Consider the following 26,146-nt stretch of genomic DNA (forward strand, 5'->3'; position numbering starts at 1 on the left):
GTTGTAGGGCGGCTGCCAGATAGATCACTCCAGAGCCATGGCCACATGGCCCAACGATTGAGCCCAGAAAAGGCCAAAGAATCCCCCGTTGCGGGGGGCAGAGCCAGCCTCAGCTCCAGCTCTCCTTAGGGGTCGACTGGAAGGTCAGAGGCCTGATCTGGCTGCCCCATGATGCTGGGGGTTGGAGAGGGGGCCCTGGGCCAACCTGTCATCTGCAGCCTAGGGACAGCACTGCCTACACAGGACCACTCCCCCCCAACCCCCGCCCCTCAACTCCCTGCCCAGCTTCCTGCAGGGACTCGAGGTTTTCCACTGCTGCAGAAATCAGGAGGGCTCACCAGACAGTGGTCCCAGTTCCCGGGGCAGGGGCTATTCCTGGGGCAGGAGTTTGTGAACAGGAAGCCCTCTGGATGGTGCCAGGGAACACCCCATGACCCACATGCCTGGGATTGCTGTCCAAGGGCCCTGACTGGAGGGCCAGGCAACTCATGATGAAGCCAAATGACCATCAACATCTATTTATTGGACAATGGCAGGTTCTTTCCCAAAAAGTACAGCCTGTTGCTTTATTCAGGGATTTGTACATTCCAGCCAGTTAGGGGAGCCAGGAAAGGGACGCTCAGTGAGAAGCGGATGTCTTGGGGGTCGTGTGCTATCAACCGTTTTTTTCTTTTTCAGTTAAAGAAAAACTATAATCGAGATCCCACTCCTAAGTGAAAGTGGGATGGGAAAAACTTGATTGTTTGTGATCTGGCATGTATGTATCTTCTCATTTCATATGTACAGTTTATTGGGTACTGCTACCGTCCACCGGCAGAATACCTAAAGATAAAAACAAATATCAGGGAGGAAAAAGTATTAACAAAAGGAAGTTCAAAAAGATGGCTTCAGGCGGGTGGCGACCGGGCGCCGGGCGGGCTCAGTAGAAGCAGACGGTGTGCAGGAAGGTCCTGCCGCTCTTCTCCTCGAACTCCTGCAGCAGCTCGTCAATCTCGTTCTCCATGTCCTCCGTGTGCTGGATCTGGAGTGGACAAGAGACCCACCTTGAGCTGCTGCCTCGTGAGGGGAACCCGCCAGGGACAGGGACACAGAGCAGCAGCAGCCAGAGGCCAGCCTCAGAGCTCAAGCTCACACTTGCCGCTGTGCTGCCCCCACAAATGGCAGACCCAACCTGCCCATGTCTCCCCGTGAGGAAGCACGAAGGCCATCCTGTGCACAGCAGGGTGGCAGGCAGCACCCTGTGCACCCCTTGCCAGCTACCACTAGTGTCCCCTGGCTGAGGCCCACTGTGCGTGCAAACATGGTGAGATGGCCCCTGATGGAGAACCACTGCCTTGGGAGGAGGAGGCATGACCAGGGGCAGCCCTAGGGTGGCCTGGGGCTGGTCTAAGGCCAAGGCAGCTTGGTGCCCTAGTCTCGGCCTGCAAGCACTACCTTTCCTCTGCAAGCTCTCAGAAGCATGACCCAAGTGGATGTCACATGTGCTATTTCTAGGATGTGTCGTCCCCTTCAGCCCTTTCTCCTGCATGATGGCCAGATCATATGTGCAACGGCTGGAGCTTCAGCAGCCACCCTGGACCATGTGACACACTGGGAACAGAAGTTGTGCTGGGCACGGTAACAAGAGAGCAGGGGCCTGGGCCCCTCACACAGCAAACACATTCACACCTGCCTGTCTCTATACTTCTTGGTTAAGCCACTTGTTTTCTACATTTTCCAATCACTCGGTTGGCCTAAATGCAGAAACCGCGGGTGAAGGTATGACAAAGCATAGCAGTTTCTCCTTGGATGGGTTATTTTGCACCAGTAAGAGGAAAGGTTAAAGCGTCTGCCCCCAATGCGGGAGACCCGGGTTCGATCCCTGGGTCGGGAAGATCCCCTGGAGAAGGAAACGGTAACCCACTCCAGTATTCTTGCCTGGAGAATCCCATGGACAGAGAAGCCTGGTAGGCTACAGTCCACGGGGTTGCATAGAGTCGGACACGACTGAGCGACGGAATGGACGGAAGAGGAACGGACGGAAGAGGAAATGTCTGGCTCTGAGCACAGCTACACTGCAGCCGTGAAAGAACCTGAGGTTTCCTGCACAATGGAGGATGTCTAGGGCCACTTGCGGAGGGCCAGATGTCTGGAATGATAAGCCCAGAGGACGAAGAGGACCAGCGCCCTTTAACACCATCTCTGGGGTTCCCAAGCTTTGGTAGGTGTTGGGGTCCTGGCAGGAGGCCTGTGTTCATGGAACCAGTCCCAGGTGGGGCGCTCTCCACTGTGACTGACCAGCCTAAAATGCTCAGAGGGGATTCTCTAGCCAGAACCAACTTACTGACCCTCATACTTGTGGGCACCTCCGCAGTTCTGGGTTGTAACCTTTGGAAATAACCTGAACAAGAACTGAGTGGCTCGTCAGTTTCTTGCCGAAGCCCTGGTGTGCAGGAGGCGGCCCAGGCAGGCCGATACTCACACACTGGCAGAGCTCGCAGATGAGGAATGCCCCCAGCGTGGCCTCCTCATGGTTGTCCTGGATGTCCACATTGATCACGTGCACGGGCTGGCAGGTCTCCTGCTCCCTGGAATTCAGATCTGACCGTGACAGAAGGACAGAAGTCAGAGGCCTCAGAATCAGAGCTCAGGAAGGTCTGTGATACCCAACTGCCCTGGCCTCTGGGGGCTACAATTAAGGACCCACATCAGGCATCTAACCAGGCTGCACACTCCCTGCCACCCCGGAGCCTCATGCCGAACACAGCTGTGCTGGGAGGAAAGCTTGTGCTCAAGTGGGACCCCTAGCAGCTTGGTCAAACTCACAAACACCAACCAGCCTACCATGCAGGGGGCAGTAACAATGCCCTCACTCGCAAAGGACCAGGCCCCAGTTCCTCTGCACCATATGTGCTCTTTCCGTCCCCAAAAAACCCTTAACACACATGATGCTGTCACCAGCATGGGTGGTTTTGCCCTTATGAACACAATTACCCAGAAGGCCACCATCTCCTGCCCCCATCCCCCTCCCAGGGCCCACAAAGGTCAAGGGTCCTTTGTCCACCTCTCTGTGGCCTCACCCAACTTCCCCTGCTCGCAGGAGCCCACAGACACACTGACTCTTTAGGACCCCATGGACTGTAGCCCGCCAGGCTCCTCCATACATGAGATTCTCCAGGCAAGAGTACTCAAGTGGCTTGCCATGCCCTACTCCCGGGACAGACACACCAGGAATCCTTTATCAGCCCTGGGCCAGGACCAGGGACCGCCCACAGGAGTTGGGCTGCCTCAGAAGCACTGAATACACAGCAGGGTGGAGGGCATGGCCTTGGTTAGCTTCACAGTGCAGGGTCTGGCCCTGGGGCTGGCTCACCTTCCACCACCTGGTCGTACACTCGCTCTTCACAGGTGAGGATCAGGTCAAACAGGTCTTTGCAGTTCTGGAATCTTTCTGGCCGGGGCTTGATCCTCTTATTTCTGTCCAGCATGTGTAAAATGCCATTCTGCGTATAGCTGAGTACTCGAATTAAGGAACTTTCAATAAAGACCCTTGTAATGAAGTGCAGCAGTCCTACACCCCAGCCAGCTCAGCACCCCAGGTAGAGCTACCTCCCCAGCAGGAGCATCAGGGTGGTGCAGGTGCAGGGCGGGGGGAGGGGGGCGGTTGGCATGCAGAATGTGCTACAGTCCCCACAGAAGACAAGTCAGGTGGCAGTGAGTGCCCCAGCTCAGTGTCTGGACACACGCCCCTCAGCCTACCAGGCTGCCTTTAGACTCACACCTTTTCAGAAAGCAGACCAAGTGTCTACAGCCTTCTATACTGTGTCCCCCAGATCATGGATCAAACCCCTGCCCCTTGCAGTGGAAGTGCGGAAGTAAAGTCCCTAATGGCTTCTTTTGTCCTACAGCATCTTGGCCAGCACCCACGATGAACCTCAGCCCTTCGGCAAAGGCTGAGCTCACATGGACAACCAAGTCTGACTCAGTCACCGCAGTGAGGAGACCCAGAAACCCACGCAAGAAAGGACATGTCAGTGGCAAGAAGAGTGTCCAGGAGGGAGAAGCCTTGGGTTAACTGAGGGCAGAGTCAAGGAGGCCCAGGCCCGGGTCTCTCAGAACTTGGATGGGACACACGGGTCCCACAGTCAGGGTCTGTGCCAAGCAGGTGGCCCCAAGCTGGAGATGCCTCTCCAGGGATCCACACAGGGCCCCACCCAAAGGCCGATGGCTGAGTCCTTGGCCCCACAGGAGGGCTCGCCACTCCAAAGATGGAGCCTGTAGTCTCTAAGGGTCATTCCAGATAGTGTGGGACAAGCATGTCACTCACTCTACTCGGGGACACAGATTAGTTGATTTACGAACTATGAGTGGTACATTTACTGTCTTTCCCACATTTTAAATTAAGATAGTTTATTTCAACAAGCTCATATTACTCAAAACACATTTTCTACCATCCTGGATGGTGAAAACTGCTTTTAACATTTAGAGTTTTTATTTGAAAAGATACCTGTTAGTTGGCAGGGGGGGAATTTTTGGCTCTGGCCTTTTTCTAGAAGAGTGTAACGACTGTGGCACCATACTCTGGCCTGTGTCCCTGGCTGCCTGTCGCGGTTGCGCTGCCACACCGAGGTCGGCCTTCCCAGATCCCAGTCTTTTGGATGCCTGGCACCCATGTCTAGGGAACATGGGCCAGCCTGGCATCCATGTCCAGCGGAACATGGCCAGGGAAGCCCCACGTGGGGGGGTGGGGCAGACTGGTGGAGGAGGTGCCTACATCCCCATGCTGGCTGAGACCTGCTGCCAGACAGCCCAGCTTCGGGGAACACCGAGACTCACAGCGACAGTCACAAGGCCACCAGGCATTCAGGAAGCTGCTCATCAGGGTTCCCGGCAGCCCTGCAAAGCCCATCCTTTCCTCGACCCTCAGGCATTCCCAGAGATGACCTAACAGATGAAATTCAGGTGATGTAACTAAGGAGAAAGGCTGAGTTGAGAGGTCAAACCCACTCCCTGGTCAGTGCAACAGGAGAGGGGTAATGGTGGCCTCTGGGGCTATTCTCCAGCAAATACCTGAGAAGCAAGGCCCAGGCTGTGCTGTGCAGGACCAAGGCCAGCATATGCTCGAAGCCCTTGAGGGTGAAACTGCAAACCACCAGATTTACAGGGACCCAACTGAACTCCTGCTTCACACCTTGGGGGACAGGAAAAGTGGTGAACAGGACAGGGAGAGTCATCTGCCACCAAGGTGAAGCCTTTATTAGGGTCTGGCTTCTGAGGGAAGGCTCACTCTTCCGGGGTCCGACCAGGCAGGAAGGACATGTTAGGCCCCTAGGAGTACCCCCATGGATCCTCAGGTGGCCAGTGGTGACCCTGGGCCCAGGTGCAATGGTGAGCCTGGCTGAGCATAGTGGGTCAAGGGCCAGCTGACCCGCCATGGCAGCGAGCCTCCTCGAGGGAGGGAAGTTGGCTGGGGCCTCCCCTGGAGCCCACACACTTGTCAGAAACTAACCCCTTGAAGGGTGTGGAAAGTGAAAGTAAAGTTGCTCAGTTGTGTCTGACTCTTTGCGACCCCATGGACTGTATAGTCCATGGAATTCTCCAGGCCAGAATACTGGAGTGGGTAGCTTTTCCCTTCTCCAGGGGATCCTCCCAACTCAGGGATCGAACACAAGTCTCCCACATTACAGGTGGATTTTTTACCAACTGAGGTATGAGGGAAGTCCAAGCAGGCTCAAAAGTCCAATCCAGGTGAACGGAGGCCCCAGTGGGTGCAGGCACGGAACGCAGCATCCAGGCTCCCACCCCCACTCCAGCTCCAGTCCTGGGGTGGTGGCCATGCACCCCCAGCCCCTCAGCTTTCAGACAGCACATCCCAACTACTCTCACCTGGGGCTGGTGAAGGATGGCTGGGGCACCTCCCCTGCTGTGTGACTGGCGGCATCTCAGGGCAGGGGGGCGGTCCCAAGGAAGACAGGAGGGTCTACCTCCTGCCGAAGGAAGCACAAGCAGAGGATGGCTTTGAGACACGCAGGGGTCTCAGCCATCCAAAGACACACACCCTGTTGTCACAAGAGATGCGCTCTTAGCGGCTTCTCCATGAACAACATGGGTTATTGAAGCAATCCCACGCGGGAGCGCCTGGTTCAGGATGGGGTCCTCAAGGACTGTCCTGACAGCGCAACAGAACACAGCAGGCACAGGGTGGCTCATCTCCAAAGTTCAAGAACAAAAGGCAGGCACACCAATGAGTTGGAGACACACCCGTGGGCACCACAGGCTGGCCTGTAAGGCCACCTGCTAGGGAAGCCACACCTGCTTATGAGTGGAACATCCAGGGCCTCCGGCCTGTTCTAGGTCAAGGTAGCTTTTCAGAAGTGAGGTTTGGCCCTTACACAGGTGTCCTTGGCTCACAAAACAGGTTCAGTTGAACGTTTTGCCTCAACAGCGACTCTCAGAGAAACAGGCCTCAACAATCCACCTGGCAACCATGACAGACGGGCACCCACGGGCAGGGCCTTACTGAGCCCTCAGCAGTGTGAGGCAGCCGACCCTGTAGAGCACAAGCACGTGGCTGCTCCTGCCTCCCAAGGAGCAGGTGGGGAGAGGACTCAGCTGTACAGAGGTGCCCATCAGACGAGGGCCCAGGAGGGTGAGCCAAAGGGGCTGGGCAGACACAGAGCAGGGCCCTGGCACACAGCCCATGCTGGGAGCCTGGGGTCCAAGCAGAGATGTGTCCAGGAAGGCAGATAGCCGAGGGCGGGAAGATGAGCAAAAGTGAAAGTGTTAGTTGCTCAGCTGTGTTCAACTCTTTGAGAACCCCATGGACTGTAGCCCACCAGACTCCGCTGTCCATGGAACTCTCCAGGCCAGATGCACGAGGCAAACTAAGGGATTCCAGGGAGGGTGGACACACCAGAAGAACCCCAAGTCGGGGTCAGATGCTCCCCTGAAGGGTATGGGTTTAAGAGTGAAGCCCAGACCCCATGTCCCCACTCAGCCCAGAGGACTGCCAGGGTCTGGCTTCCCTGGGGATGGAAACACTTCCCAGGAGGTGAGACAGCTCAGTCTGGATTCCCACAAACATCACCCAGTACACAAGATGGAGACAAACCCAGGAAAAGCAGAGCTCAGAACACTGAGAAGAGAAGCAGGGTCTCTGGGAAGAGACAGAACCCTGAGGAGGAGGGTGGAGGGCCAGGGCAGTGCAGCCTGACACCTGTTGGAAAGGGGCTTCAGGACAATACTGTCCACCACCACCCACGTTCACTCCCCACAGGCAGGCTCTGGAGCCCAGCTCTGACTACGCACTGGGGGCTCTTGGATTGGGCAGGCGGGGTGACTCGGGCAGGCCCCAGTCTGACTACCATGACAGGAGCTTCACCAAGAAAGAATGTCTCAGCCTGACCACTATGATGGGAGCTTTGCCAAGACAGGACACCCTTGTCCAAGCTGCGCCCCAGACACTGACCCGTCAGAGCCCGAGGACATCCTGGCCCATCTACATCAGGACCTCTGCTCCTGCACACCACCAGGCCAAGCCTGTCATTTCCTTTTTCAGGGCTGAGCCTGGGATGTGAACCCGGATCCTCTGGCTGGGCTTGCCAGGTGGGCTGCACCCCCAGAGGATACTCGGCCCAGGCATCCTCCTACCTGACGCGAGTTCCAGTTCTGAGCTCATTCCAACTGGAACGGAAGCTGCAAAACCCCTCATGCAGGGGCCCAAAGCTTCTGGGGAAGGTACTTGAAGGCAGGGACCAGCCCCTAGTTGTGGAGCTCAGGCACTCGCTGCCCCGGACAGGTGACGACTGGCCAACCACGCCCTGGGCAAGAGCTGAGGCTTCTGCAAACCCCGCCGGGCTAAGCACAGCACCAAGGTCAGCAGGACTTTGCACCCCTGGAAGGCCACAGTAACCTCCCAACTCCAAGTCCAGCAGCCTGGAGCCCTGGTCAGCTGCCCTGCTCTCTTCTCTGCTGATTCAAGAGGGTCAAAATTACCCTCAGACCCCTTCCGGTCCTGAGGGAGGCAGCCAGGAGCCCCTTCCCTGCACAAGAAGCCTCCAGGCACAGAATAATGGGCAGTTCAGCAGGGAAATGGGCCTCCCACCCCATCTGGAAACAATTCAATCATTTCACTCAAATTTTAGCCTCATTACTTAGCAACAACCTTGCCACCTTCACTTTGGATAAGCACCAAGGCTGTACAGGGCCAACCCTTGCCCATGGCTTCCCCAATGCCACCTACAATCTGCTGTCACAACAACCCCAGGATTTTGTGTCAAAGCCAATGGCCTGGTTCAGTTCAGTTCAGTCGCTCAGTCGTGTCCGACCCTCCGCGACCCCATGAATCACTGGCCTGGTAAGGCCCTGTAAAAAAGCACAAACCCAAGAAGCACAGGTGCTGGCCACCGGGGGGCAGGCTGGGCCCAACCCTGTCTCCACGGGACCATTTGTGACAACTACATGTTTGTTAAACAGGCACGTCCCCAGATAGAAGACGTCAGATCACAATGGGTGTCTCAAACACACGTGCTGCAAATAGGACACCCCAGAAGACAGCACAGGGCAACACGGGAAGTGTAACTGTGCTATTTTTAGAAACAGGTATTATGTACAAAAAGGATAAAAAACAGAAAAGCAAGCCTCTTGGACAGAGAGAGTGCTCCAAACAGCTGGAGGCCACAGGGATCAGAGGGGCCCACTCAAGGGGACTGGGCCTGGGCCGGCGGGGCTATAGGCAGCCAGGAAAGGGCAGGATAGACGGAAGCAGAGATCCAGCCACAACTCCCCAAACTGCAACCTGGCAGCACAGCTGCTGGGGTTGGGCCAAAGTCTGTAAAGAATGGACTGGAAAGTAGCAAATACATCTCATTTATAATCATGTCCCACATGTAACCAGCTGCACCACACTATTCATAGGCCTGGGCTCCAGGGCACAGTTGCCCCATCCCCTGCACACACACAGACACACAGAGACATATACACCCACACCTGGAACTCGGCCTGGGCTCACAGGTGGGGGTCTGATCAACCAGCACAGCGCTCCCTGGATGGGCACAGCATCTGAGGGGCTCCACGGGCCTGGCCACCTCCACATGGGTCCTGGGGGGGCGGTGAGAAACCACCGTATCTCTTCTTCAAAGGAAACATTGCCACTCGCTCACCCCCCTCCTAAATGGTGTTAAAAACAAAACTTGGCCAGCAGAACACAGACTGCAACCCTCAGTGTAACAGGAAGGATCCATGAGGTCAAAGGTCAGGGCCTTATTCTTAAGTCAGCCTGAAAAGAGCAGGTGACAAGCATATCATTAAACCAGAGTTGGTATCAGCAGACTTTTCAATGAGGTCGACTGCTATCCAAATCAGGTAAAAGACTACGTTCATTTGAGAGAAAGCTCAAGAAAATAGAACTTTTTAAAAATAAATTGCCTGGATAAATAAAAACACAATGGGGAATCTATCTTTAGTCTTAGTGTTTTAAATAGACACATACCTGTCCCCCAGCTATCTGTGTGCAACATCATAGAAATGTTAAACTTGAAACAAAAGTGAAAGCTTAAGTCCTAGGTTGGAGCATTTTAGTGATAATTAACTTATTTTTAAAAACTTTCTGAGAAAATAATCCTCAGATGAATTAAGTCTGCAAACATCAAATCACTTCTCCACAGAATGGTTTGAAAACAGAAGAGACCCCAAGCATTATACAGTGGGTGGGGGCAGGGGCATGTGGTGACACTCCAGGAACCTCTCTTCTGGCCATCCACCATGCCCACCCTCCCGGCAGCACCAGGCAGATATGCCCCACTTTTGAGTTCAAGGAGAAATAAAATGACCCCCTCCCTCACTGAAATTCCAGTTACTGTTTGAAGCAGAAACAGCCCCAAGCCCAGGGTGGCTCCTCACCCAGGCACCCCCAACTTAGCCCGCTCAGAGAGGGTTGAGCTTGGCCCTCAAGACAATGCAATCGGCATGAGAAAATGAACTGTCTGGATAAGAAGAGGGTTGGGGACTGGTCCCAGACGCCAGTGGTCACTGCAAACCGACCTGTGCCCAGCAGGGCTCCCCTTGGGGACCTGTGGGAGCAGCCAGGGTCCAAAGGTGACTGGGAAACACCGCAGCCAAGGGAAGAAGGGCCGTGAGCCCCAAGGGCAGGACAGAAGCGGAGATGAGGCCACGGGAGGAGAGGCGCTGCCCCATGTCTCCGGTACCCACGGGACCCTAACCCAAAGGCGGCCCGGCAGAGCCTGGCCCAACAGGTTTCCCGCTCTTTTTTTCTGGGGGTCACGGTGACAGCACGTATCCTTACAGGGTGGCTACGCCCCTGAACATGAGCCAGGGAGATACGGGTTCCATGCCAGGGAAAGGCCCTCCCCGAGAGCACCTGTGACACCCCTTGACCTCCACCCACTCCCAGAGTGGACATGTGCTCCAAAGATACCCTGGACAGGTCCCTCACTTCAGAGGATGGCGTTGGGAAGGCGCAGGTTCACCTGTGGACAGGGGATGTGGGGCCAGCGGGGGGAGCACCTGCTGGCAACACAGCTCTGGCCTGAGGATTCAGGTGTGCTCTCCCTTCCGGTCCACATCACCTTGAGGAGGGGTCAGTTCTGGAGTGGAGATAGCTACACCAGCACCCCCAGCTCAGGGCTTCCTCAGCAGACCCTGCCCCTACAACGGTCAGAGGAAGCCATGTCCACTGTGTCCACAGTGCTGGGGCCCAGACCCATACCCACCCTCCACACGGTCTATCCGGTCCTCTCTCACACCTCCTCCTGCTGCCTGCAGCCCCAGGGTAGGGGTAGAACACACTGCTGATGCCTACCCAGCCCCCACCTCACACCTGTCATAGCTCACCGGGATTCCCAGCCAGCTAGCTCTCCGACACTGGTCACAGGCTACCTGGAGTTCAGACTCCAGATGCAAGTCAAGAGCCACTGGGAGGGGACCAGAGGCTGACTGCGCCCCCTCCCCCCGGAGAGCCCTGATGACCCCTCACCTGCTGTGGATGCAGGAAGCACCCTCTCCCCATGGCACCCAGTCCATCTCTTCACAGAAAAGCGCTGAGCAGCAGCATGAGAGTCTCCCTTGGGCCTCAGGGCTGGGGCAGCAGGGCCAGGCTGCAGCTCCTGTGGCCGAGTCAGCCCTTCTTCCCCAGGGGCTGGGGATAGGCCAGGGCTCCAGGAACGGGTGGCAGTTGGGGTGTGGAACAGCTGCTGTGTGTCATCATGAGAACACACTCAGCCCACCAGTTGTCAGGGGGCTGCCCTCCACACATAAGTGTGAGCAAGGCCAAGAACAGATGGCTCTAGACTGGGGATGGTCTCAGGGTCCAAGATGGCTGGGGCACTCCTGGAACACGCCCTGAGGACCGCTCAGCACAAGCTGTCACATGGGACTTGCTCATGTTGAAAAAATAATTAATCAGGGTGATTGCAACCACCCTGCAATGAGCACCCAGACGGCCCTGGAGGAAGCTCCCAAGGCTGCTGAGCTGCCGAGCGCCTGTCCAACCACTGCCTGGGGCCAGTGGCAGGCACTCTGGTGCCGAGGTCTGCAATGGCCTCACCACCCTAGACACCAGGCAGAGAGAAAACACTGGCATGGGCCACGGTGTCACCCACTGTCTACACACCAGCTGCAGTGACCAGGCCTGAGGCTCCGTATTCACTCGGAAGGGACCCAGCTGGCCACTCAACTTGGGGCTTAGTCTGACAGAAGTGAAAGCTACTCTTCTGGTCTCATCTATCTTAAGGCCATAATTTTTATTTTAAGCATGAGTGCTTTTCTGAAACCCAACAGCTTAAGTATCAGCAAAACTGGATCAGAGTTTCCCTGGGCACCAGTGTCTGGCTTAGGAACACGCTCCCATGTTAAACAGACACCATTTTCAAAAACCACTTGAGACCACAGCTGCCAACCAGGATGAAATGAGATGGGGTCAGACAGGTGAGTTTATATCCAGGCAGGTACCGGGCCAGGAAAGGCAACCAGGGACTGTGAGCAAGGTGGGCAGGCAGGACACGCCGACGGTGGGAGCCCAAGGGAGCATGGGCTTCAGGTGCAGAGAGCATCTCCAGGGCAATGGCCGGGAGCTGGGCAGCCACCCCCCCAACACCCCCCAGGGCACAGCACGTGAAGGCCGTAAGAGTCTGAGAGACCTCAAGAACAAGATTCTGGAAAAGCCTAGGGGTCTTGGAACAGGACACAACTGCCGTGTCTACTGACCTCGAACCCAGGATGGAGGTCTGGAGGCTGTGGGATTTACAGTGTTAGAAATCACCTTTATTTTTATCTTTTACCCCAAGATAACAAAAAGTACACAGTGAAGAAGTGAGTGTAAACATAAGTCTAAGGCCTAAAAAACAATTAAACTGAGATGATGAAAATGAATAGTTAAAAAAAATCTAAAACCCAAAGGTAATTAATTACAAAAGATCCACAAGATAAACTGGGCAAGTCTGCTAGATATAGCTAAACAGACCGCCTCCAGCTCCGAGGACAAGTCAGGATCTGGGAAAGTGTTATAGTTACACCAGCACTTCAGCTCACCATTTGGGGAGCAAGTGGTCACACGTATTAAAAATCACATTAACTGCATGTATAACCACACATTCCTGTGCTAAGACACATGGTTTTATAATTCACAAAGCAATTACTTGAAACATAAAGATGACCCTCTAAGGAGCCCCAAGGACCCCACCTGACTCTCCTTTCTGGGTGGCCCTCCAGTGACTGGGCCCATGGACCCTGTTCATCAGGTCACAGGCCAGGGAGGAAGTTTAGTTGTGGAAACTGGCTCTGGCAGGAAACAAAAACAACCTGGATGCCTCCACCAACTTGACCCCGGAGCTACATTAAAGCCCCACATGGAACACCAAGTTTGCAGTTGGTCTGTTTTCAAAAGGACTCCAAGGCAGAGGGAATAAAGAAATTAAGGTCAAGGGGGAATCTACACTTAAGAAAGGCCAGCTGAGTACCTGCTACAACTTGTACAAACCTCAGGTGTCAGGCAGAAGCCAGCTGCTAGACCCAAGTCGTATGACCTGATGGGCAGGAGTGGGCCAGAGGCTGGGGGGCTTCCTGAGGTGAGAACTTTCTGTCTGCTGGTTGTACAATCCTGGGACCCACACACCTGGCAGTGGATGGCCCTCCTTATAGTCAAGGACAGGTCCCACCTTAGAGGCGTCCGTGTCTGGGAGGGTGAGGTGACCCTAGACTCCCTGCACTACCGAGGACGCCTCACCGGGCTCCGCTCACTGGTGACATTCTTGTTGCCACACCAGGGGCTCAAAGCAGGCAGGCCCCCAACCCTACTCCTGTTTGTGGACAGAAAACCAGAACCAAAACCTCTACTTATAGCCAAATAATTAACATCACTGAGGGCTCAAGAAGCACAGGGTCTGCAGCCCTGGCCCAGAATGTCCTCAGGGCTGTCTGTCCCCACCAGCACCTCGGTCTCAACTTCTGCCTCTGCCCAAGGACTGGCATTTTTTCTCCCCTGAAAATTTGAACATTTACTGAATGTTGGTTTACATCTTACAGTATTTTCCCAGCTTTGCACTGCAAATTACAAGAACCACCACTTCTGCAACAGCCCCAGCACTCATGCTACAGTCCTAGATTTTCAGCTAGTCTGTTGTGTCCCAAACAAGTGGGGACATGGGGCTCCCAGTCCCATGTGTGATCACCAACCTGCCCAAGTCAGCAGACCCTCATTCTGCCATTCCCGTTATGCGTGGAAGCCCCAGATCCCCCCCACTCCTCCTTCAAAGGCCAAAGGCTGACTCAGGAAGAGCCAAGCACTGCATGTCTTGCCCCTTCCCACTCCCAGCTAGATGGCAGAAATCCCACCCAAGTGAAGCCAGTAAACCAGCGGTCCCTCCCAGAGCCTCATGAGGGCGCCGACAGGGCAGTCAATGGGTGTGACTGCCAAAAGCAAGGACAGCCATCCCCTGGACACTCCCAGGGGGCATAGGCCTGTGCAGTCGCCCCAGAGGAGCATCTGAACACTCAAGAGGCTGGGCCCTGCCCCTTTGTCTCAAGCCACCGGGGGCACACACAACACCTCCAGATTTGGTCTTGTGTGTGAATGCTTATTCCCAGAGAGAGCTCTGATGTGAGATAACCTGAGGTACAGTGACGAAGGGAGCACAACAAGTGCACTATTACCTGTTTAATTTCTCTTGTTGAGTTTAAGAGCTTTTAAAATATGAATGGTGCTAACTGAACAATCATCTTCAAAAACAGACAAGGTCTCAAGATAAGCTATCAACACGGAGTGTTTGTGGTGCAAGTACCAAAAGCGTGGAGTCAGGCTCCCAGCTCTGCCCTGGGGAGCAGCCATGGCAGACACCTCTGGGCAAGGCCAGGGTGGCTCTCACTGCTCAGACCTCTCAGGGAAGAGTCTCTACCAAAGCCCGTCACCACTATGGAGGCCAGGACACACCTGGCAGCTCCCTGGAAGTGCTCCCAACTGTTTCTAATGTGGGTTCTGGGGCTTCTGAGAAGGGGACATGGGGCAGGTATGCTGGGGGGCCCTGGGGACCATGCAGGGGGCGAGCCCTGGACCTGGGCATCAGTGCCTGGCCAAAGCGCTGACAAGAAACACCTGTTTCTGCCCTGATGCTCCCACCCGACGTTCCCCCCGCAACTGGGAAGGAGCAGGTGCAGTGACGGAGCATGCAGCAACCGCCTGCGTCCAGTACTTTTGTTGGAATGGCCTCTGGGGCCCCTTGCACCTAACTTACAGGTGTACAGAGGACATTCATAGTTTATTAAAAGACTGCAAGAGTGCCAGCGTGAAGACAGCTTTCCACGTGGCGTCTACACTCCTTCACTTGGAACGTGTCTGGGCTCCACCCTGAGAATCACCATCACTTGAGGTAATGCGAAGAGGCCCAGGAATCTAAAGCACTTGGGGTGACCCTGAAGGTCCTGGTCAAAACCCAGCCAGCAAGGACGGCCTTACCATCCGCAGCCTGGGGTCACATGCACAAGAACCTGGTGAGTCTCAGGGAGCAGGCCCGGCCTGCTTTGTGTCTTCCTGCAATGAGATCCTCTCAGATTACCTGCTTCTAACATGCTTCCTCTGCAGCCAACGTGGCCCTCTTGTGATCTCCAGAACACCACCAGGGTGGGAGGCACCCCTGTGGACCAGGGCACACCCGCACGCACACCTACCTGCAGTGCGCGAAGCCACAGGGTTCAGGCTCCCACCTTCCTCACCTAAGCTGCTCTAACACCGCACCAGAACCTTAACCGACTGTGTCCACGTGGTCTCCAACCCCTGGACTGTCCCGTAAGTACAGGGACAGAAACCCAGTGACCCTGCACACCTCGCGTGGGCCGCCGCATCCCCCGCCTCACAGGTGCCCCTGAGGGGTGCCCACAGGTGACACGTGCCAGAGACAAGCCCTCGGGGTTAAAGGGCAACCACTGGGATGCAGTTCTTTGTCTTTCCTAAGGAGATCGTTGTACATCTGGTCATATGTGGTTTTGAAATCATAAACGTTTGGTTTGTCAGGTGCTGGTCCTGGAAGCTTCACGTGAGTTCCTGTTCCGAAGGACCGAACGCTGAATCCTCGTTTGCTGAAAGACACAAAAGGACAGAGAATCACAGTTGGATTAAACAAGACAGAAAATGCTAAAAGGGATAGGAAACAGACTGAAACAATTTTGCCATTCTCAGAAAACATGTTCCTCAGTTCTTTTTTTTTTTGATGTGAACCATTTTAAAAATCTTCATTGATTTTGCTACATTATCATTTCTGTTTTACGTTTTGGATTCTTGGTCATGAGGCATCTGGGATCTAAGCTCCCCGGACCAAGGACTGAACACACATCCCCTGCATTGGAAGGTGAAGTCTCAGCCACTGGACCACCAGGGAAGTCTCTCCATTTTTCAAGTATTTTATACTCAAATTTAAAAAAATCCTGCAGCACATTACACAAGCTAGATGAAGCCAATCCAAGGAAAAGACAAAGAAATCAGTGAATGCCAGGGAACAAGGCGGCTATCTGTGAAAGCCAAGGACAGACACACAGTCGAGTGAAGATTCACCCAGAAAACTGTCGTTTGACTGTCGTGCGACTCTTAAAAGGAAACCGTTTGCCCAGGTTCCCAGCTGCCCTGATGCCAGCTTCCCAGGACCTAGACAGAGGCCCCAGAGCAGGAGAAGCACCCCCACAATGGCCTCCTGCCTCGAGGCAACGTCTGTGAGGCCTGAAGACAAGAGGACAGCTGAGTGTCTCCTGTGCTCCTGGTCAGGCAGGCAGCACCCACAAGTTGCACATGGCACTCACGTGGCCCCATGGCTGTCCTCACTCCAGGGGTTCTGCTGCAGACCCCATGTCCTCTCAATCTCACAGGCTGGGAGTGCTCAAAGTGTCTGTGCGAAACAGCCTGCTCACCCTAACCTTGTGTTCAGACACCGCTGCATGTCCGTGTGGATGCATCCCTGCCCACCGACTCAGTAGCCGACCCCAGGGCCGGCAGCGCTGATGTCCTCCTCACGGCGCAGTGGGCTCTGCGGCCACCTCTCAGTGTCTCAAGCTTTTTGGTACATTTTATTGTAACTCAGGGGTCTGGCTGCTTCTGGAGGGATTTTTGGTCGTCACAACGGGAGGCCCATGGAGGAGCCAGTGCATCTGGACACTCGAGGCCCAGCACCTAGAGACATGCCAGCCTGCGGCCCCTCCCCCACCACATGGGCACCCTTGCCGGTCGCTCTCTCCATCAAAAGGTGGACAGAGGAGGAAAACCTCACTGGGCCGTGGGGCCCACGGGGTGAGACCCATGGTCCCTCCCACTAGACACAGCAGTTCCAGAAGCCCAGTTGAGTCACTGTGCTCCCAGAGAAGCAGGAAGGATCTGGAGGTCACTCAGGGGTGCCACTGTGTAGACGAAGGGTCCAGGAGCACACCACCATGCTTGGCACCACAGAGCATCATGGGCATACGTTTTAAAAGCATCTCATCGGGTTTGTGTCAAACACCTCGCCTGAGCCCTCGGAGGTTGCTAAAAGCCGAGCCCTGTCCTTCCACCCATAGAGGGCCCAAGCTGTGCCCCCACCCAAGTCGTGGACGTTGCCCATGATGGAGAACATGGACGACAGCAGAGATGACTGAGGAGCATACAGGGCCATGGTCACTTGAGATGTAAATGGACGTCAAAGAAGTGTGGCTGGAATGCAAGGGCCTCCAGCAGATGCCCGCAGACCATGGCACCAGAATCTGAACCCATTTCCTCAGCAGGTCAGGAATGCACAATAGAAGAAATGTTTTCTGTCAGAGCACCAACAAGCGGGGGATGAAGGTCCTCCTGACAACAGCCCAGGGGCCACTCCCTCCCAAGATGGTGACAGAGATGGGTCACAGCCATGTCCCCACACGAGCACACAGGAGGGGCCATGTTGGTCTTGCTGGCTTCACGATGGCCACTGCGCCACAAGAACTACCCAAAACAATCACCTTCTCCTCATAGAGCCAACTTTCCCCATCCCAGAAATACCCTGGAGGGAACAGGTCCACCAGGGAGGGATGTGTGCTACGAAAACACACGTACCCACAGAAACAGTCCCCGGGGACTTGGGGCTGATTCCAGTTCCCAAAGAGAGAGCCTAAAGTGTGACTTCATCAGGAAACAAGCCGGGGGCTGCATGAGCACAGCTGTTGGACAACCATCTAGGACCACCCTGGGTCTGTCCCAAAGACACACAAGTGTGCACAGGATCTGGGGAGAAAGGTCTGTCTTTGGTGGCAGCCCTGATTCTTTTAAACAAGTTGTCTGAGACCAACTAATGATAAATTAATTATGGGAGAGTGCCTGTGAGGTCTGAGTAAGAAACCACGGTTGAGCCCACTTCTCTCAGCTATCTATGAAGTCGGCTCCAAAAGGGGTCCCAAAAATCATTCTGGGGAACAATGGGAGAAATAAAACATTTCCAACAAAGGTATGTAAAAGATTCACTTAGACACAGCTCCTCCATCAATCTTTAAAAAAACAAAAAAGGATCTCTGTATCTCAGTCATTTCCTTGTAGTCATTCTTTTGAAATATTTATCCATTATCAAAGAACTTATTTACATGAGCCTAACTCTTAAATCTGGGGCTTCCCTAGTGGCTCAGATGATAAAGAGTCTGCCTGCAATTCAGGAGACCTGGGTTTGATCCCTGGTTCTGGAAGATGCTCTGATGGAGGGCATGGCAACCCACTTCAGTGTTCTTGCCTGGAGAATTCCATGGACAGAGTAGCCTGGAGGGCTCATAGAGCTTCTAAGAGTCAGACACAACTGAGCGACTAACACAACTCTTAAATCTAAGTTCAAATTTGTTAAAACGGGTCCAGGTACAACTACTCTTGAAACACATTCATGAAATACAGTGAACAAACCTTAACTTAGCCCAGCAGCAGCAAAAGATTATTAAAACCCCAAGTGGCAAAAAGGCTAGTTAGCAACGGAAGTGCTATCTCTTCTAAGCTCACGTAGCTGACAACACAGGCCCATCTTGTGTGACTGTGCAGTGACAATGTGTTTCTTACATAAAAGGACTGGAGCGCTATAAAAGTATTCCTGACAACCAAAAAGAGCCAATTATTTCCTATGTTAAATAAATATTCCAGACAAGTTTTTATCAAACTTGTTTTTATAAAGGTATCAAAAAACTATCACTATCAGAGACATATACTTTAATTATGTTAAATATTAAGATACAAAAATATTAAGTTAAAAAAAAGATTATAGTATCACAGAAAATCCTGAATTTTGGGAAACAGAATTGTTTCAACCGTAATCCTGATGTCTAAAGGTAAAATAATAAGTTAAAATGAACACTGATCATGAAAACACACAAATTATCAGCATAGGTTATGGTATTTTCCCTATTTTCTAGTGTACTTATTAACCTAACTCAAAGCATTATTTTAGCTAAGACTGAAATCCTAGACCACTGCCAAACTTCTCAAAGTACGACCTGTCTCTAAGTAGGACACAATGTGTTTACAATCATGTCACCTTTACTACAGGTAAAATCATCCACGACTTAATCAACCTAGTTTCCAGCTACACAATGACCCCAGGTTTACCCAACACAAATCAACTGCTCACACACCATCACACTTCCACCATCTGCCTGCAATTTCATTGTGGTACAGCCGCAAGCCTGAGATCAACTTCCTGTAATGTTAACATTCCAGCAAGGTTGATGTCACCACTAGCAAAACACTTCTCATTAAATGTTTTCTAGGATTTATTTTATTCCTGCCATCCCACAAGGTCAAGGAGAAACCAAGAGGCTTCTCAGCATGAGGTCACCGTGCACAGAGCTTGTGACAAACATACATTGTTTTCCCCACGAGAGCTCCTGCTTGGATGTCCCTGCTCCAGGCCGGCTCTTCCTCAACCCTGGCTTTTCAAAGGTCAACTTGTTCTTCTGGTCACTGCTGGCCTCCCCAGTGTGGGGGCCAGCAAAGAGCAGGTTCTCAAGATCTAGCACTTGAATCGTCCCAGCCCCAACACTGCACTAAGCACTGTTTATCATAGTGAACCCGCCCAACTATCTTCCCTTCTCTGGGCTTGACCTGTTCTCACCTACAGAAGGTTGGTGCTGATCCTTAAGGCAGGGGAAATGTTTTAGCTGTTGGAGCTGATACTATGCTTGGTTTACCCAGTTTCGTCTCAATGTTCAGATCCAAACAGAAATCTACCTTCTTCCAACCAATCCTTCTGGTCTTAGTTCTGCCCCCTGAAGACAAAAAGCAAAACACAATGCAAAGTACCTTAAGATCTATGAAGGTAAATGTGTCCCCTGTAGGCACCTCTTCTGCCATCCTTAAAGACACAATTTCAAATCCTTCCACCTCCCCAAATGGTCCCCAGTTCACCTTCGCCAAGTGTACCCAGAAACTAAATATAAAAAATGCAGCCCAAGGGGCCTTGGGCAGAGCTAACCATCCCTCCCTGGTTTAGGACAAGGGCGAGTTCAGCAGCACCATGGGGCGTGTGCTCTGTTGAGTAGCCCAGGGTTCAGATCCAAGGTACCCCTGGGAGAGGAGTTCTGGGTACCTCCATCCCACTGTGGCTGGGGTCCACATGCTCCACTGAGCACACTGAGACTTGAGAGCCCCACCGCAAATCGGAAAATCACAGGGCCTCAGCTGCCTGCTGCATTCCCCACACCCTCGATCTGGATCCTTCTCCAGCCCATCAGATGTTACTTGTCCATCAGGACTGAGCCCCGTGTCTAGAACCTTGCTGTTACTCACCAGCTGGGGCTTCTGGCTCTGGGTCTTATCCCCTCACCTGTGTCAGTGTGGACATCTTAAGAGTTGTGAGGATGATATGACATATGCATTTGTAAAGTCCTTGGCACAGAGGAGCTCAAGAGATGACTCTAAACTTCTTTCTTCCACATCTGAAGCCTGTCTGCTTATCTTCCCCAAATCACACTACCCAGGAAGTTACGATTGAAAACAGACTGAGAATTCACTTCAGTAAGTTATACAAATCTTTCTTTAAAATTTGCTTTGAGTCACTACAATTAAAAATCAACATGCCCCTTAACATCCAGAGATAGTTTGGAACAAAAAAGTAATTTAATTGGCACCAAAGGGACATCTTAATCTGCAGAGTACAGAGAACAGGAGGCTCTGTAGAAACAAACAGTCTTCCCACACTCCTTTTAAAAACCTAAAGGATTCCCAGGACTAGTATTTCAAACAATTTAGTCTCAAAAGATAAAAAATGATTACCCTAGGGAAATTATGGCTAGCTCTAGAAAATGCCAACCTTTGTTAACACTTGTATTCAACTTATCAGAAAAATACAGCCTGAGCTGAATTTCAACAGGGCCAAAAAACTGGATTTCAGTAATAAACAATCTAGCATGCATATTCCACTAACTACATTTGTTTGGTCTGAAGGTTAAGACTCCATGTTCCTATGCAGGGGGTCAGGGTTGATCCCTGGTCAAAGAACTAGATTCCACCTGCTGCAACTAAGACTCAGAGTAGCCTAAAAAAAACCTACATTCCCTTTGACAGTTCATTTAAGAAGTTTTCCTAAGCACAGTTTTATGCAGTTGTAACCAAACTGCAAATGTAATTTTCCTGTTTTCACTGTCATAGTTTTTTGTTGGCCACGCCAAGGCAGCAGGACCTTATTTCCCTGACCAGTAATGGAACCTGTGCCCCCTGCACTGGAATTGCGGAATCTTAACCACTGCTGCACCAGGGAAGTCCCTTATCATATCATTTTTAAATACTTTTCACAATCATGTTTAAAGCCTATGTCTCAGGTTTCTAAATCTTCCCAAATGGAAATAATACCATAAATTAGTTTCAAAAGTGGAAAATAACATGAAAATCTGTTCAATTTCAATAGCAATTTTAAAACTAAAGGAAAGGCAAGGTTCTTATTTTGCCCCAGCAGCATGAAAAGGAAACGGGAATTCTGTAAATAGGCACTTTTCTGGAAAGCAGTCCGGCAGAATGTATGAAAATGTAAAATATGCCTACCTTTTGACTCAGCAATTCTACCTCCAGCAATTTATGGCAAGGAAATAACTAGAAAAGTGTACAAAGAGACATGAATGGCACAAGGATTTGGACATTATAAAACTGAGAAACAACCCCACGTCTATCACTGGGGATGATTACCAAAGTGACTACTGCACAGGATTGCTTGCGTACTCAATCACAGTTCTGAAACCACTGCCATTACTCAATCTGAAAAGATATGTTTAAATCCAATATACTAAAATAAAAGCAGAAATGAACACTGAAATCAAACTACGCTTACATCCTGTGGAGAGATTACAGAACAGCATTTTGATCTCTCTTAAGTATGTGTATGGATATACAGAAAACATCCAGGAAGAAGGATGTACACTGAAACGGTACTTCGAGTGATTCTTATCTTCTCCATCTTCTACAGCAAGGACGTTTTGCAACATGAAAGCACTATTATTTTAAAAAGACAGTCCCCCAAATATAAACATCTTAGGAATTAAGATTCATGTCTAAAATAACTTCACATTCATGACAAAAATAATGTATGCTACTCTAAACTTACCTCCTTTGGCCTCATTTGTGAGTAAATTTGAAAGACAGTAAAATGGCTGCAAGTACACAAGCATTCCTACTTGGTGATTATCTGCAGGGGCTCTTCTCCACCCTCCTTTCCACAGGAGTACCAAGGCTATACCAGCTACTTCAAACTAAGCAAGGGCTTGTATTTTGCAGTGACTGAGGACTATTAGATAGGCAAAACTTTAGACATGATTGAACAAATTTGCTAGAGGAAATTTTAAAACACCTCCTTTCGTAAGATTCCATCCCAACTTTGTTATGCAGAGAAGAGCTTAAAACAAAGGATCCAGAACCAGCCAGAGCCAGCAAAATGAGGTGGTCTCCAGGTCACTTGTTATTCTAACTGAAGATATTAAATTTCATTTTCCTTGAATAACTTTCCAGGAATGTGAACTTTGCAGTCTTTTCTTTGTATTTACCACTAAAATATATATACTTTAGTGTCTGAACAGATATACGCAGTTTGGGGATCAGATCAAGCACACTGTAATCCTCCAACTTTCCAAATTTTAAAACAACTTTAATTTTAAAAATTCCAGTTTAGAAACAAATTTCACATTAATTTGTTAGGTTCCAAGCATACCACACTCGACCGAAAAAACATATTAACTGTATACTGTGAATAGTGTGGTAGACATTAGGGAAGAATTAAACTCTTAACTAGCAGATCATGGACACCTGGAATGTCCAGCTTCATAAAGAATGAGAGGGGCAGGAAAACTGGGATTTCACTGGGAGAGTCAAAGCTGACTGCGGCGGTAGGGGAAGCGAGGCATGGTTGTCCTTTAGCGTCCAAGTAAGCAAACTTCGGGAGAAAAAGCAATTTCAACTTTGTTTTACTATCAAAGATGACATGTACACCTAACTTTTAACTGTAACACAAGGGGTCTATCTCACATTCTGTGAAGTGCTTTTAAACGAAAAAAACTATCAAACGGGAATAAACTTTTATTAAACGTACACAACACCAGAGTCGCAAAAAGGGAGTTACCACTGAAATATAAACTAAAAGGGTGAAACCAAATTCACGTGTGGTTCAGAAATTGTCGACTGGAGATTTCCCAAAGGAGAAAGGAATTCTTTGCATGAGACTTGAAAAATGTAAACAGGAGTACACACACAAATGCATTAAGTGAAAAGAGGCCACTTCCGTGTTTTTAACGACTTGTTCTATCCTGAGGTTCTGTTGTGCAAGTTTTCCAAGTTTCATACAAGGCGACACGCCCTGGACAGAGGCGGCCTGTCCTCTCGTGGACTCTAAGCTTCGTCTTGAAACTTACCACCTCACTGCAGAGCATTTAAAGGAGGTCACTGTTTTCAGATACAGATGTGAGTACTTAAGAGACACGAACAGCATAAGCCTTTCAGGCTTACTAGCAGCTTTTCAGGTTCCCGTGACCCGGAAACGTTTCGGCTCACATTCTGAATTTTTCCTGACGCTAGGCACATATGGGGGAAACCGGAAGGACCGAGCTTTCTCGAGTCCTCGCAGCACACGGCCCCGGAGCCAAAGAGCCCGGACGCGGTGCGGCCTCTCGGCCGTCCTTCGGGAGCCGCCGCGTACCGCCCGCCTGGGAACCCGGGATGCCCAGCACCGGTAGGGGAGAACCGGGGCTGGTAACCGCCGCCACCCAGCACGGGTCGGGAGCCGGGATTGCCCGGCACAGGTCGGTCCGAGCCCAAGATCCGGGGCCGCCGCCCAGCATGGACCGGGGAGGGCCGGGGCCAGCAACTGCGGCCGCCACCACCCAACACGGGCCAGGCACCGGGACCGCCCAGCGCGGGCCGGCTAGGTCCGAGACTAGGAACCAGGACTGCCCATCACGGGCCGGGGCCGGAAAGACGGCCGATCGGCCGGCGTCCGTGGGGCGCGCTGGGCCAGGGCGGAGGCCCCAACTACCTGAGGATGTTGTGCGCCTCCATGCTCCGGTTCTGGTTGCTCGAGCACACCACCGCCACCCGCAGTGGTGACGACGGCATGGCGGCAGCCGCACCGTCTGCGACTCCCGCTTCGGGACTCCCACCCAGCCGCGCCGCTTCCGCGCGAGCAAGATGGCGGCCTCCACGCCCGGAAGTCATGACGCGAAAGCGGGGGCGCCGGCGACGTAACGCGTCAGGACGCGCGTCGGGGGCGTATGTGCGGCGTCCCGGCAGCCACCCCACGCCGCCCCAGCCTGCTGGGCCGCGGACCGAGGGAGGCCCCACCCGCCGGGCGCCTGGCTGGCTGGCGAGCTCACAACCGCTTCGAGCGTGAGGGCCAGGGCCCGCACTCGGGAAAGGAGCCGCCCGGCGCCTCGAACTGGCGTCCTGATGTCGCGAGCCGCCGTCGCCGGGACTGACGCGCGAGGCGTCGCGCCGGCAACAGTGACGTCACGCTCGCCGTCGCCGGGAGTGACGTACGAGGCGCCGCAGCAGCTGGGACGTACGTTGAAGGTTGCTGGTCTCCGCCGGCTTCTCTTCCTAGGGTGAAGTCTGCCCGGGTTGTTTTCACACCTACCGCCCGAGCCGCAGTGCCTCCACCGCTCTAGGCCGAGCCCCGCTCCCCTTCTTGGATGACTGCCCCAGCGTCTTACTAGCCTTTCGCAAACACCAGCGCGTGGGTATCCTCTGAAAATCCTGCAAAGTTTGACATTTAAGTGAAGTTGTGAAAGTGTTTGCAAAGATAATTAGAAATGAGACGTAGGAGGTGTGAGGAGACCTCCTGGGTTGGGAGAGCAAATTGACTTAAATCCTTGGGTTTGTTTGGAGGCTTGGAGGCACTGGCGCAGTCTTTAAGGCTCTGCCTGCCAATGCAGGAGAGGCGGGTTCGATCCCTGGGTGGGGAATACCCACTCCAGTATTCTTGCCTGGAAAATTCGACGGACAGAGGAACCTGGAGGGCTACAGTCCATGGGATCGCCAAGAGTCGGAGGTCACTGAGCACACACGCAGTGTGGACCAGAGGTTTGGGGTCATGATATGACAGTGAAACTAGTCAACTCGGTTTTGTTGTCCTCCAGCCGCTTGGAGTGGCCACTGAGTTGATGTTTTCAATGGAGGCGCAACAAAGGGAGGTGGCAAGGGAATGGCGATGCTCCACTATGGATCCAGAAGTGATGAGAAAGGAGGACGTGAAGGGGTGGCAGCAGTGAAAAGGTACTGTGTGTTCTGAATTGGGGATCCCGATGGAAAAAATGTCACTGGAGCCAAACAGAGGTAGAACAGGATGCTTGAAGCAGCGTGTGTGGAGGGGGCCGCATTTTATATCTCTCTAGGCTAAGTGTGACCATGGGCACCAGTAGAAGATAGTCTTCCTACTGGAGAGGGAGAAACTCAGAAGCCAGGGCAGTAAGTGACCATCCTTACTGATGTTCCAGTGTCCTGTTACTACTGATGTTTTCACGGAAGAAAAGGCTGAGAACCAGACCCTTAGAGTACTTAATGACCCTTGAGCATAGTGTGGGGAAAGGACAGTGCATGACTGCAGCAAGGAATCATTTGCTTGGAGAGACCGGGTTGGGGGTGGTGTGTGAGGGACGAATGAGGAGGAAAGAGGACCCCTCTGCTCTCTGTATTTACATTTCCCTATGGCATAAGTCTAGGAAGACATAACGCTGAGGCAGTGAGAATGGGGGCAGTAGGGTTATGGGTACTCTGAATAAAGCACCCTTGACTTTGTAGTTTACGTTGAACATGTATTTCTCTTACACCCACCACAAATAATAGTGCTGTTTACATTTTGAAAACAACAACCCCCCCTCCCCCCGCAATGTGCTTTCCCAGTGTGCTCCTGAATTCAAAGACATTATGGTCTGACCATCCCAGTGCAATACTGAGCTCTCCTACCTCACATTTCCCAGCTTCCTGTTTAGAACTTAACGGACTACCAGCTGAAAACTGCTGTCCATTACCTTTTTTACCTCCGCATAAGCCAACCTCATACCTCAGGTGTTAGTCCAGGCCCTGAGAGATGCAGACAGATGTCATGGGCTTCAAGAAAGCTCACCCTCATCGTTGACTTCTCCCCCTGGCCTTTCTATGCTCCCAGTAGCACCCTCAACTTGCTCTTATGGCTCTGAACAGTTTATAGCACTCTGTGCTTCT

General features: G+C 52.3%; 1 protein-coding gene across 1 annotated transcript; it reads right to left on the bottom strand.

The window, feature by feature from the left end:
- Nucleotides 1-502: 502 nt before the first annotated feature.
- Nucleotides 503-24,158, bottom strand: SSU72 (SSU72 homolog, RNA polymerase II CTD phosphatase). The gene is made up of 5 exons (XM_055419348.2): nt 23,964-24,158; nt 15,421-15,564; nt 3,353-3,492; nt 2,462-2,580; nt 503-1,021 (listed from the first exon to the last, which is right to left on the bottom strand). Exons 1-5 carry the CDS (start codon nt 24,140-24,142, stop codon nt 920-922), a joined length of 684 nt encoding a protein of 227 aa, XP_055275323.1. The 5' UTR covers nt 24,143-24,158; the 3' UTR covers nt 503-919.
- Nucleotides 24,159-26,146: the final 1,988 nt, after the last annotated feature.

Source organism: Moschus berezovskii, chromosome 17 (assembly GCF_049115385.1).
Source record: "Moschus berezovskii isolate FMDL1 chromosome 17, NW_MosBer_1.0, whole genome shotgun sequence".
Lineage (NCBI taxonomy): Eukaryota > Metazoa > Chordata > Mammalia > Artiodactyla > Moschidae > Moschus > Moschus berezovskii.

Bases quoted from the DNA above. Each gene is read 5' to 3' on its own strand.
- SSU72 (XM_055419348.2), bottom strand. From the start codon at position 24,142: ATGACTTCCGGGCGTGGAGGCCGCCATCTTGCTCGCGCGGAAGCGGCG. The intron at 15,565-23,963 runs GTAGTTGGGGCC...TGTGTCTTTCAG, and splicing joins GAGGCGCACAACATCCTCAG to CAAACGAGGATTCAGCGTTC. The intron at 3,493-15,420 runs GCATCCCAGTGG...TCGAGTACTCAG, and splicing joins CTTAGGAAAGACAAAGAACT to CTATACGCAGAATGGCATTT.